This window comes from Pseudophryne corroboree, unplaced genomic scaffold, assembly GCF_028390025.1.
Source record: "Pseudophryne corroboree isolate aPseCor3 unplaced genomic scaffold, aPseCor3.hap2 scaffold_1402, whole genome shotgun sequence".
Taxonomy (NCBI): domain Eukaryota; kingdom Metazoa; phylum Chordata; class Amphibia; order Anura; family Myobatrachidae; genus Pseudophryne; species Pseudophryne corroboree.
Window position 1 is genome coordinate 3,502 of NW_026968028.1, and position 13,376 is coordinate 16,877.

General features: G+C 58.3%; 1 protein-coding gene across 1 annotated transcript in view; it reads right to left on the reverse strand.

Moving 5' to 3' along the window:
• Window positions 1–962: 962 nt before the first annotated feature.
• The window catches only part of LOC134995626 (heat shock 70 kDa protein 12A-like), a gene marked incomplete at both ends in the record, with an annotated part of 82,970 nt that continues 70,556 nt past the window's right edge, over window positions 963–13,376 (reverse strand). Inside the window, one exon of the mRNA XM_063951115.1 lies at window positions 963–1,149. Coding sequence (XP_063807185.1) covers window positions 963–1,149 — 187 coding nt within the window. The remainder of the gene's footprint in view (window positions 1,150–13,376) is intronic.

Here is a 13,376-nt window from a genome sequence, read left to right on the forward strand (position 1 = left end):
ATGATCCTCTCACTCTCCCCTCACTGCTTACTGTGATTCCCCTCAGAGATCCTGTCACTGTGTGATCCTCTCCCTCTCCCCTCACTGCTTACTGTGATTCCCCTCAGAGATCCTGTCACTGTGTGATCCTCTCCCTCTCCCCTCACTGCTTACTGTGATTCCCCTCAGAGATCCTGTCACTGTGTAATCCTCTCCCTCTCCCCTCACTACTTATTGTGATTCCCCTCAGAGATCCTGTCACTGTGTTATCCTCTCCCTCTCCCCTCAGTGTTTATTGTGATTCCCCTCAGAGATCCTGTCACTGTGTAATCCTCTCCCTCTCCCCTCACTGCTTATTGTGATTGCCCTCAGAGATCCTGTCACTGTGTAATCCTCTCCCTCTCCCCTCACTGCTTATTGTGATTCCCCTCAGAGCTCCTGTCACTGTGTAATCCTCTCCCTCTCCCCTCACTGCTTATTGTGATTCCCCTCAGAGATCCTGTCACTGTGTTATCCTCTCCCTCTCCCCTCACTGCTTATTGTGATTCCCCTCAGAGCTCCTGTCACTGTGTAATCCTCTCCCTCTCCCCTCAGTGTTTATTGTGTATCCCCTCAGAGATCCTGTCACTGTGTAATCCTCTCCCTCTCCCCTCACTGCTTATTCATTTTCCCTTTCTATTACTTTCTGCCTCTTGTCCGTCTTGTAACTGAGGGACAGATGTATTAACCTGGAGACGGCATAAGGAAGTGATAAACCAGTGATAAGTGCAAGGTGATAACCGCACCAGCAAGTCAGCTCCTAACTGCCAATTTGCATATTTGATCTGATTGGCTGGTCCGTTTAATACCTTGCACTTATCACTTCCTTATGCCGTCTCCAGAATTAATACATCTGTCCCTGAGTCCCTAATGGCCAGCACTGATCTATAGTCTATTATCAGAAAGGGTTAAGTACTGTAAGTGGGCATTATGGAGACACTTACCGTACTGCTGTGCAGCTTCATCTTAAATTTCTCAAAGTACAGCCAGTGCTTGGACTCGCTGGGGTCTAGGTCATGGTAGAAATCCCGAGCAGCAAATCCAAAGCTGTGGAACTTTCTGTCCGGCATCAGAAGCATTGTGGTTGGAGTCTTCTGATTGGAAACTCCTGGATCTCCCCCCTCCCATCGTCTGCAGAAGAAAAAAGAGTTTTAATTTCAGTCCAACAGTATCCGAAAAATCTACTCAATGGGCCTTATGCAGGTTAGTTAGCAATTGGGCAAAACCATGGGGGTCATTCCGAGTTGGTCGCTCATTGAGGATTTTTGCTATACTGCGATTAGTCGCTTACTGCGCATGCGCTTAGTTATTTTACACAAAAGTTAGGTATTTTACTCACGGCATAACGAGGATTTTTCATCGTTCTGGTGATCGTACTGTGATTGACAGGAAGTGGGTGTTTCTGGGGATGTGATGCTGTCAGTGAGGTGGGGGATGTGCTGCTGTCAGTGAGGTGAGGGTGTGCCGCTGTCAGTGAGGTGGGATGTGCTGCTGTCAGTGAGGTGGGGATGTGCTGCTGTCAGTGAGGTGGGGATGTGCTGCTGTCAGTGAGGTGAGGATGTGCTGCTGTCAGTGAGGTGGGGATGTGCTGCTGTCAGTGAGGTGGGGATGTACTGCTGTCAGTGAGGTGAGGGTGTGCCGCTGTCAGTGAGGTGGGGATGTGCCGCTGTCAGTGAGGTGGGATGTGCTGCTGTCAGTAAGGTGGGGGATGTGCTGCTGTCAGTGAGGTGGGGATGTGCCGCTGTCAGTAAGGTGGGGATGTGCCGCTGTCAGTGAGGTGGGGATGTGCTGCTATCAGTGAGGTGGGGGATGTGCTGCTGTCAGTGAGGTGGGGATGTGCTGCTGTCAGTGAGGTGGGATGTGCTGCTGTCAGTGAGGTGGGGATGTGCTGCTGTCAGTGAGACGGGATGTGCTGCTGTCAGTGAGGTGGGGATGTGCTGCTGTCAGTGAGGTGGGGATGTGCAGCTATCAGTGAGACGGGATGTGCTGCTGTCAGTGAGGTGGGGATGTGCTGCTGTCAGTGAGGTGGGGATGTGCAGCTATCAGTGAGACGGGATGTGCTGCTGTCAGTGAGGTGGGGATGTGCTGCTGTCAGTGAGGTGGGGATGTGCAGCTGTCAGTGAGACGGGATGTGCTGCTGTCAGTGAGGTGGGGATGTGCTGCTGTCAGTGAGGTGGGGATGTGCAGCTATCAGTGAGACGGGATGTGCTGCTGTCAGTGAGGTGGGGATGTGCTGCTGTCAGTGAGACGGGATGTGCTGCTGTCAGTGAGGTGGGGATGTGCTGCTGTCAGTGAGGTGGGGATGTGCAGCTATCATTGAGGTGGGGATGTGCTGCTGTCAGTGAGGTGGGGATGTGCTGCTGTCAGTGAGGTGGGGGTGTGCCGCTGTCAGTGAGGTGGGGATGTGTTGCTGTCAGTGAGGTGAGGATGTGCAGCTGTCAGTGAGACGGGATGTGCTGCTGTCAGTGAGGTGGGGATGTGCTGCTGTCAGTGAGGTGGGGATGTGCAGCTATCAGTGAGACGGGATGTGCTGCTGTCAGTGAGGTGGGGATGTGCTGCTGTCAGTGAGACGGGATGTGCTGCTGTCAGTGAGGTGGGGATGTGCTGCTGTCAGTGAGGTGGGGATGTGCAGCTATCAGTGAGGTGGGGGATGTGCTGCTGTCAGTGAGGTGGGGATGTGCTGCTGTCAGTGAGACGGGATGTGCTGCTGTCAGTGAGGTGGGGATGTGCTGCTGTCAGTGAGGTGGGGATGTGCTGCTGTCAGTGAGGTGGGGATGTGCTGCTGTCAGTAAGGTGGGGATGTGCTGCTGTCAGTGAGGCGGGGATGTGCTGCTGTCAGTGAGGTGGGGATGTGCTGCTGTCAGTGAGGTGGGGATGTGCAGCTATCAGTGAGGTGGGGGATGTGCTGCTGTCAGTGAGGTGGGGATGTGCAGCTATCAGTGAGGTGGGGGATGTGCTGCTGTCAGTGAGGTGGGGGATGTGCTGCTGTCAGTGAGACGGGATGTGCTGCTGTCAGTGAGGTGGGGATGTGCTGCTGTCAGTGAGGTGGGGATGTGCTGCTGTCAGTGAGACGGGATGTGCTGCTGTCAGTGAGGTGGGGATGTGCTGCTGTCAGTGAGGTGGGGGATGTGCTGCTGTCAGTGAGACGGGATGTGCTGCTGTCAGTGAGGGGGTGTGTGCTGCTGTCAGTGAGGCGGGGCTGTGCCGCTGTCAGTGAGGTGTGGATGTGCTGCTGTCAGTGAGGCGGGGATGTGCCGCTGTCAGTGAGGTGGGGATGTGCCGCTGTCAGTGAGGTGGGGATGTGCCGCTGTCAGTGAGGTGGGGATGTGCTGCTGTCAGTGAGGTGGGGGGGTGCCGCTGTCAGTGAGGTGGGAGTGTGCCGCTGTCAGTGAGGTGGGGATGTGCCGCTGTCAGTGAGGTGGGGGATGTGCTGCTGTCAGTGAGGTGGGGGATGTGCTGCTGTCAGTGAGACGGGGATGTGCCGCTGTCAGTGAAGTGGGGGATGTGCCGCTGTCAGTGAGGTGGGGGTGTGCCGCTGTCAGTGAGGTGGGGATGTGTTGCTGTCAGTGAGGTGGGGATGTGCTGCTGTCAGTAAGGTGGGGATGTGTTGCTGTCAGTGAGGTGGGGATGTGCTGCTGTCAGTAAGGTGGGGATGTGTTGCTGTCAGTGAGGTGGGGGATGTGCCGCTGTCAGTGAGGTGGGGGATGTGTTGCTGTCAGTGAGGTGGGGATGTGCTGCTGTCAGTGAGGTGGGGATGTGCTGCTGTCAGTGAGGTGGGGATGTGCTGCTGTCAGTAAGGTGGGGATGTGCTGCTGTCAGTGAGGCGGGGATGTGTTGCTGTCATTGAGGTGGGGATGTGCAGCCGTCAGTGAGGCGGGGATGTGCTGCTGTCAGTGAGGCGGGGATGTGATGCTGTCAGTGAGGTGTGGATGTGCTGCTGTCAATGAGGCGGGGGTGTGCCGCAGTCAGTGAGGCGGGGTGTACCACAGTCAGTGAGGCGGGGGTGTGCCACAGTCAGTGAGGCGGGGATGTGCCGCTGTCAGTGAGGTGGGGGGGTGCCGCTGTCAGTGAGGTGGGGGGGTGCCGCTGTCAGTGAGGTGGGAGTGTGCCGCTGTCAGTGAGGTGGGGGATGTGCCGCTGTCAGTGAGGTGGGGGATGTGCTGCTGTCAGTGAGGTGGGGGATGTGCTGCTGTCAGTGAGACGGGGATGTGCCGCTGTCAGTGAAGTGGGGGATGTGCCGCTGTCAGTGAGGTGGGGGTGTGCCGCTGTCAGTGAGGTGGGGATGTGCTGCTGTCAGTGAGGCGGGGATGTGTTGCTGTCAGTAAGGTGGGGATGTGCTGCTGTCAGTGAGGTGGGGATGTGCTGCTGTCAGTGAGGCGGGGATGTGCTGCTGTCAGTGAGGCGGGGATGTGTTGCTGTTAGTAAGGTGGGGATGTGTCGCTGTCAGTGAGGTGGGGATGTGCTGCTGTCAGTGAGGCGGGGATGTGCTGCTGTCAGTGAGACGGGATGTGCTGCTGTCAGTGAGGTGAGGATGTGCTGCTGTCAGTGAGGTGGGGATGTGCTGTTGTCAGTGAGGTGAGGATGTGTTGCTGTCAGTAAGGTGGGGATGTGCTGCTGTCAGTGAGGCGGGGATGTGTTGCTGTCAGTAAGGTGGGGATGTGTCGCTGTCAGTGAGGTGGGGATGTGCTGCTGTCAGTGAGGCGGGGATGTGCTGCTGTCAGTGAGACGGGATGTGCTGCTGTCAGTGAGGTGAGGATGTGCTGCTGTCAGTGAGGTGGGGATGTGCTGTTGTCAGTGAGGTGAGGATGTGCCGCTGTCAGTGAGGTGGGGATGTGCTGCTGTCAGTGAGGCGGGGATGTGCAGCCGTCAGTGAGGCGGGGATGTGCAGCCGTCAGTGAGGCGGGGATGTGCAGCCGTCAGTGAGGCGGGGATGTGCAGCCGTCAGTGAGGCGGGGATGTGCTGCCGTCAGTGAGGCGGGGATGTGCAGCCGTCAGTGAGGCGGGGATGTGCTGCTGTCAGTGAGGCGGGGATGTGCTGCTGTCAGTGAGGCGGGGATGTGCTGCTGTCAGTGAGGCGGGGATGTGCTGCTGTCAGTGAGGCGGGGATGTGATGCTGTCAGTGAGGCGGGGATGTGCAGCCGTCAGTGAGGCGGGGATGTGCAGCCGTCAGTGAGGCGGGGATGTGCAGCCGTCAGTGAGGCGGGGATGTGCAGCCGTCAGTGAGGCGGGGATGTGCTGCCGTCAGTGAGGCGGGGATGTGCTGCTGTCAGTGAGGCGGGGATGTGCTGCTGTCAGTGAGGCGGGGATGTGCTGCTGTCAGTGAGGCGGGGATGTGCTGCTGTCAGTGAGGCGGGGATGTGCTGCTGTCAGTGAGGTGAGGATGTGCTGCTGTCAGTGAGGTGAGGATGTGCTGCTGTCAGTGAGGTGGGGATGTGCTGCTGTCAGTGAGGTGGGGATGTGCTGCTGTCAGTGAGGCGGGGATGTGATGCTGTCAGTGAGGCGGGGATGTGCAGCCGTCAGTGAGGCGGGGATGTGATGCTGTCAGTGAGGCGGGGATGTGCAGCCGTCAGTGAGGCGGGGATGTGATGCTGTCAGTGAGGCGGGGATGTGCAGCCGTCAGTGAGGCGGGGATGTGCAGCCGTCAGTGAGGCGGGGATGTGCAGCCGTCAGTGAGGCGGGGATGTGCAGCCGTCAGTGAGGCGGGGATGTGCTGCTGTCAGTGAGGTGGGGGTGTACCGCTGTCAGTGAGGTGGGGGGGTACCGCTGTCAGTGAGGTGGGGGGGTGCCGCTGTCAGTGAGGTGGGGGTGTACCGCTGTCAGTGAGGTGGGGGGGTGCCGCTGTCAGGGAGGTGGGGATGTGCTGCTGTCATTGAGGTGGGGATGTGCTGCTGTCAGTGAGGTGGGGATGTGCCGCTGTCAGTGAGGTGGGGATGTGCTGCTGTCAGTGAGGCGGGGATGTGCTGCTGTCAGTGAGGTGGGGATGTGCCGCTGTCAGTGAGGTGGGGGTGTACCGCTGTCAGTGAGGTGGGGGGGTACCGCTGTCAGTGAGGTGGGGGGGTGCCGCTGTCAGTGAGGTGGGGGTGTACCGCTGTCAGTGAGGTGGGGGGGTGCCGCTGTCAGTGAGGCGGGGATGTGCAGCCGTCAGTGAGGCGGGGATGTGCAGCCGTCAGTGAGGCGGGGATGTGCAGCCGTCAGTGAGGCGGGGATGTGCTGCCGTCAGTGAGGCGGGGATGTGCTGCTGTCAGTGAGGCGGGGATGTGCTGCTGTCAGTGAGGCGGGGATGTGCTGCTGTCAGTGAGGCGGGGATGTGCTGCTGTCAGTGAGGCGGGGATGTGCTGCTGTCAGTGAGGTGAGGATGTGCTGCTGTCAGTGAGGTGAGGATGTGCTGCTGTCAGTGAGGTGGGGATGTGCTGCTGTCAGTGAGGCGGGGATGTGATGCTGTCAGTGAGGCGGGGATGTGCAGCCGTCAGTGAGGCGGGGATGTGATGCTGTCAGTGAGGCGGGGATGTGCAGCCGTCAGTGAGGCGGGGATGTGATGCTGTCAGTGAGGCGGGGATGTGCAGCCGTCAGTGAGGCGGGGATGTGCAGCCGTCAGTGAGGCGGGGATGTGCAGCCGTCAGTGAGGCGGGGATGTGCAGCCGTCAGTGAGGCGGGGATGTGCAGCCGTCAGTGAGGCGGGGATGTGATGCTGTCAGTGAGGCGGGGATGTGCAGCCGTCAGTGAGGCGGGGATGTGCAGCCGTCAGTGAGGCGGGGATGTGCAGCCGTCAGTGAGGCGGGGATGTGCAGCCGTCAGTGAGGCGGGGATGTGCTGCTGTCAGTGAGGTGGGGGTGTACCGCTGTCAGTGAGGTGGGGGGGTACCGCTGTCAGTGAGGTGGGGGGGTGCCGCTGTCAGTGAGGTGGGGGTGTACCGCTGTCAGTGAGGTGGGGGGGTGCCGCTGTCAGGGAGGTGGGGATGTGCTGCTGTCATTGAGGTGGGGATGTGCTGCTGTCAGTGAGGTGGGGATGTGCCGCTGTCAGTGAGGTGGGGATGTGCTGCTGTCAGTGAGGCGGGGATGTGCTGCTGTCAGTGAGGTGGGGATGTGCCGCTGTCAGTGAGGTGGGGGTGTACCGCTGTCAGTGAGGTGGGGGGGTACCGCTGTCAGTGAGGTGGGGGGGTGCCGCTGTCAGTGAGGTGGGGGTGTACCGCTGTCAGTGAGGTGGGGGGGTGCCGCTGTCAGGGAGGTGGGGATGTGCTGCTGTCAGTGAGGTGGGGATGTGCCGCTGTCAGTGAGGTGGGGATGTGCCGCTGTCAGTGAGGCGGGGATGTGCTGCTGTCAGTGAGGCGGGGATGTGCTGCTGTCAGTGAGGTGGGGATGTGCTGCTGTCAGTGAGGTGGGGATGTGCTGCTGTCAGTGAGGTGGGGATGTGCTGCTGTCAGTGAGGTGGGGATGTGCTGCTGTCATTGAGGTGGGGATGTGCTGCTGTCAGTGAGGTGGGGATGTGCTGCTGTCATTGAGGTGGGGATGTGCTGCTGTCAGTGAGGTGGGGATGTGCTGCTGTCAGTGAGGTGGGGATGTGCCGCTGTCAGTGAGGTGGGGGTGTGCCGCTGTCAGGGAGGTGAGGATGTGCCGCTGTCAGTGAGGTGGGGATGTGCCGCTGTCAGTGAGGTGGGGATGTGCCGCTGTCAGTGAGGTGGGGATGTGCCGCTGTCAGTGAGGTGGGGGTGTGCCGCTGTCAGGGAGGTGAGGATGTGCTGCTGTCAGTGAGGTGGGGATGTGCTGTTGTCAGGGAGGTGAGGATGTGCTGCTGTCAGTGAGGTGGGGATGTGCTGCTGTCATTGAGGTGGGGATGTGCTGCTGTCAGTGAGGCGGGGGTGTGCTGCTGTCAGTGAGGTGGGGATGTGCTGCTGTCAGTGAGGTGAGGATGTGCTGCTGTCAGTGAGGTGGGGATGTGCTGCTGTCAGTGAGGTGAGGATGTGCTGCTGTCAGTGAGGTGGGGATGTGCTGCTGTCAGTGAGGTGAGGATGTGCTGCTGTCAGTGAGGTGGGGATGTGCTGCTGTCAGTGAGGTGAGGATGTGCTGCTGTCAGTGAGGTGAGGATGTGCTGCTGTCAGTGAGGTGGGGATGTGATGCTGTCAGTGAGGTGGGGATGTGCTGCTGTCAGTGAGGTGGGGATGTGCTGCTGTCAGTGAGGTGGGGGATGTGCCGCTGTCAGTGAGGTGGGGATGTGCCGCTGTCAGTGAGGTGGGGATGTGCCGCTGTCAGTGAGGTGGGGATGTGCCGCTGTCAGTGAGGTGGGGGTGTGCCGCTGTCAGTGAGGTGGGGGTGTGCCGCTGTCAGTGAGGTGGGGGTGTGCCGCTGTCAGTGAGGTGGGGATGTGCCTCTGTCAGTGAGGTGGGGGTGTGCCGCTGTCAGTGAGGTGGGGGTGTGCCGCTGTCAGTGAGGTGGGGATGTGCCTCTGTCAGTGAGGTGGGGGATGTGCCGCTGTCAGTGAGGTGGGGATGTGCCGCTGTCAGTGAGGTGGGGATGTGCCGCTGTCAGTGAGGTGGGGGTGTGCCGCTGTCAGTGAGGTGGGGATGTGCCTCTGTCAGTGAGGTGGGGGATGTGCCGCTGTCAGTGAGGTGGGGATGTGCCGCTGTCAGTGAGGTGGGGGTGTGCCGCTGTCAGTGAGGTGGGGGTGTGCCGCAGTCAGTGAGGTGGGGGTGTGCCGCTGTCAGTGAGGGGAGGATGTGCCGCTGTCAGTGAGGTGGGGGATGTGCCGCTGTCAGTGAGGTGGGGGATGTGCCGCTGTCAGTGAGGCGGGGATGTGCCGCTGTCAGTGAGGTGGGGATGTGCCGCTGTCAGTGAGGTGAGGATGTGCCGCTGTCAGTGAGGTGGGGATGTGCCGCTGTCAGTGAGGTGGGGATGTACCGCTGTCAGTGAGGTGGGGGGTGTACCGCTGTCAGTGAGGTGAGGATGTGCCGCTGTCAGTGAGGTGAGGATGTGCCGCTGTCAGTGAGGTGAGGGTGTGCCGCTGTCAGTGAGGTGGGGGGGTGCCGCTGTCAGTGAGGTGAGGATGTGCTGCTGTCAGTGAGGTGAGGATGTGCTGCTGTCATTGAGGTGAGGATGTGCTGCTGTCAGTGAGGTGGGGTTGTGCTGCTGTCAGTGAGGTGAGGATGTGCTGCTGTCATTGAGGTGGGGATGTGCCGCTGTCAGTGAGGTGGGGGATGTGCCGCTGTCAGTGAGGTGGGGATGTGCCGCTGTCAGTGAGGTGGGGGATGTGCTGCTGTCAGTGAGGTGGGGGATGTGCTGCTGTCAGTGAGGTGGGGATGTGCTGCTGTCAGTGAGGTGGGGATGTGCCGCTGTCAGTGAGGTGGGGGATGTGCCGCTGTCAGTGAGGTGGGGATGTGCTGCTGTCAGTGAGGTGGGGGATGTGCCGCTGTCAGTGAGGTGGGGATGTGCCGCTGTCAGTGAGGTGGGGGATGTACCGCTGTCAGTGAGGTGGGGATGTGCTGCTGTCAGTGAGGTGGGGGATGTACCGCTGTCAGTGAGGTGGGGGATGTACCGCTGTCAGTGAGGTGGGGATGTGCTGCTGTCAGTGAGGTGGGGGATGTACCGCTGTCAGTGAGGTGGGGATGTGCCGCTGTCAGTGAGGTGGGGGATGTGCCGCTGTCAGTGAGGTGGGGATGTGCCGCTGTCAGTGAGGTGGGGGATGTGCTGCTGTCAGTGAGGTGGGGATGTGCTGCTGTCAGTGAGGTGAGGATGTGCTGCTGTCATTGAGGTGGGGATGTGCCGCTGTCAGTGAGGTGGGGGATGTGCCGCTGTCAGTGAGGTGGGGATGTGCTGCTGTCAGTGAGGTGGGGGATGTGCCGCTGTCAGTGAGGTGGGGATGTGCCGCTGTCAGTGAGGTGGGGGATGTACCGCTGTCAGTGAGGTGGGGATGTGCTGCTGTCAGTGAGACGGGATGTGCTGCTGTCAGTGAGGTGGGGATGTGCTGCTGTCAGTGAGGTGGGGATGTGCTGCTGTCAGTGAGGTGGGGATGTGCTGCTGTCAGTGAGGTGGGGATGTGCTGCTGTCAGTGAGGTGGGGGATGTACCGCTGTCAGTGAGGTGGGGGATGTACCGCTGTCAGTGAGGTGGGGATGTGCTGCTGTCAGTGAGGTGGGGGATGTACCGCTGTCAGTGAGGTGGGGGATGTACCGCTGTCAGTGAGGTGGGGATGTGCTGCTGTCAGTGAGGTGGGGGATGTGCCGCTGTCAGTGAGGTGGGGATGTGCCGCTGTCAGTGAGGTGGGGATGTGCTGCTATCAGTGAGGGGAGGATGTGCTGCTGTCAGTGAGGTGGGGGATGTGCCGCTGTCAGTGAGGTGGGGATGTGCCGCTGTCAGTGAGGGGAGGATGTGCTGCTGTCAGTGAGGTGGGGATGTGCTGCTGTCAGTGAGGCAGGGAGGTGCTGCTGTCAGTGAGGTGGGGATGTGCTGCTGTCAGTGAGGTGGGGGATGTGCCGCTGTCAGTGAGGTGGGGATGTGCCGCTGTCAGTGAGGTGGGGATGTGCTGCTGTCAGTGAGGTGGGGGATGTGCTGCTGTCAGTGAGGTGGGGGATGTGCCGCTGTCAGTGAGGTGGGGGATGTGCCGCTGTTAGTGAGGTGGGGATGTGCCGCTGTCAGTGAGGTGGGGGATGTGCCGCTGTCAGTGAGGTGAGGGTGTGCCGCTGTCAGTGAGGTGGGGGATGTGCCGCTGTCAGTGAGGTGGGGGATGTGCCGCTGTCAGTGAGGTGGGGATGTACTGCTGTTAGTGAGGTGGGGATGTGCTGCTATCAGTGAGGGGAGGATGTGCTGCTGTCAGTGAGGTGGGGGATGTGCCGCTGTCAGTGAGGTGGGGATGTGCCGCTGTCAGTGAGGGGAGGATGTGCTGCTGTCAGTGAGGTGGGGATGTGCTGCTGTCAGTGAGGCAGGGAGGTGCTGCTGTCAGTGAGGTGGGGATGTGCTGCTGTCAGTGAGGTGGGGGATGTGCCGCTGTCAGTGAGGTGGGGATGTGCCGCTGTCAGTGAGGTGGGGATGTGCTGCTGTCAGTGAGGTGGGGGATGTGCTGCTGTCAGTGAGGTGGGGGATGTGCCGCTGTCAGTGAGGTGGGGGATGTGCCGCTGTTAGTGAGGTGGGGATGTGCCGCTGTCAGTGAGGTGGGGGATGTGCCGCTGTCAGTGAGGTGAGGGTGTGCCGCTGTCAGTGAGGTGGGGGATGTGCCGCTGTCAGTGAGGTGGGGGATGTGCCGCTGTCAGTGAGGTGGGGATGTACTGCTGTTAGTGAGGTGAGGGTGTGCCGCTGTCAGTGAGGTGGGGGATGTACTGCTGTCAGTGAGGTGGGGGATGTGCCGCTGTCAGTGAGGTGAGGGTGTGCCGCTGTCAGTGAGGTGGGGTATGTGCTGCTGTCAGTGAGGTGGGGATGTGCCGCTGTCAGTGAGGTGGGGATGTGCTGCTGTCAGTGAGGTGGGGGATGTGCTGCTGTCAGTGAGGTGGGGGATGTGCCGCTGTCAGTGAGGTGGGGGTGTGCCGCTGTCAGTGAGGCGGTGATGTGCTGCTGTCAGTGAGGTGGGGGATGTGCCGCTGCCAGTGAGGGGGGGGGGGGGGGGGTGCTGCTGTCAGTGAGGTGGGGATGTGCTGCTGGGGGGGGGGGGGTGCCGCTGTCAATTTGTTAATTTGGAAGTGGTTTTCCTGCCTTTGTTCTCTGTCTGTGGCCTAATGATGGTGTGATTTGACGCACAGACAGCTGCCCTGGACCCATGCATGGCCAGGGATGTCCTGATTGTATCCAGCCTGAAAGGGAGGATGAAGCCCTGGATATCACAGCCACTTGAACAAATCGATATTACCGCATATTTAAATGCATTTACTGTCTTGTCTGCTTTCTATAACTCTGTGTATCTGCAGAATACAGTTCCAGTGGGAACATTTGGCTGATCAATCACTGGCCTTTATTTTCTGTCCATGCCAGATCCTCCTAAATCTCCTGTTTTTGGAGGTCCTAAACCGCACTGTCAGTTTCCTGTGAGGGTTGTTTCTGCCTCCCTAGGTTTCCCTCTACAACTTGAGGGGTCCTGTGTACTGTATAATCTACCTGGCCATGAGACTTTCTCAAAGAACATCTGCCCAGGAAGCTTGTGGACAATTCAAGTTGTTTCATATGGGGTCCCATGTTTGTTTCCGGTGTCAAAAGAAGGAAAAAAATGGAAAATATGAATTTGAGAGTTCCTGGAATCTACTCTTTGGGAAGGGGTACTCTCATGATCCTGTGCAGTACCTCTGCTCTGCCAGTAGTATTGTCTTCTTGGAGGTCTCAGCTGTGTGCTGCACCTGGGACTTTTTATTTGTACCTACTCCACTGTGTGTTCAGGGCCAGATCTTTAAGTCTACACCTGCGATTGTTACTCTGTGACAGCCGCCCTCTGCAAGACCCTGGTCAATGATTCCTTCTCTCCTTGAGACTTTCACCGATGTGTACCTGTTTCAAGTTACTTTCCAGCTAATTGGATCTATTTGTTATTTCCAGGGTTTGGATACTTTATGTTTGGACTTCAACTGTTCTCAGCAAGTCAGAATTTGCATTTGCATATTGGTGCACCTAAGAGCTTCCTGGCAAGTTTTCCTGTATGAATTTCAGTATTAGCTATCTGCAAGAGCGCAGTAGTTATCTATGAGATTCTTGCGCGCATAACATGGATATCGGGGCTAATTCAGGTTGGATCGCAAATCGCTATCCTTGCCCAGCGATGGGTGGGTGGTCCCCAGCATGCGATCCAAAAGGATTGCAAATACTGCTAATTAGGTCCATCATCAGTCATCTATGAGACTGCTTCTTGTGCACATAACCTGGATATCAGTCATCTATGAAACTGCTTCTTGTGCACATAACCTGGATATCAGTCATCTATGAAACTGCTTCTTGTGCACATAACCTGGATATCAGTCATCTATGAGACTGTTTCCTGTGCACATAACCTGGATATCATCAGTTATCTATGAGGCTGTTTCCTGTTCTGGCAAAACCTGGACATCATCAGTTATCTATGAGGCTTTTTCCTGTTCTGGCATAACCTGGACATCATCAGTTTTCTATGAGGCTTTTTCCTGTTCTCGCATAACCCAGACATCATCAGTTATCTTTGAGGCTGTTTCCTGTTCTCACATAACCCAGACATTATCAGTTATCTTTGAGGCTGTTTCCAGTTCTCGAATAACCCGGACATCATCAGTTATTTATGAGGCTATTTCCTGTTCTCGCATAACCTAGACATCATCAGTTATCTATGAGACTGCTTCCTGTGCACATAAACTGGATATCAACAGTCATCTATGAGACTGTTTCTTGTGCACATAACCTGGATATCATCAGTCACCTATGAGAC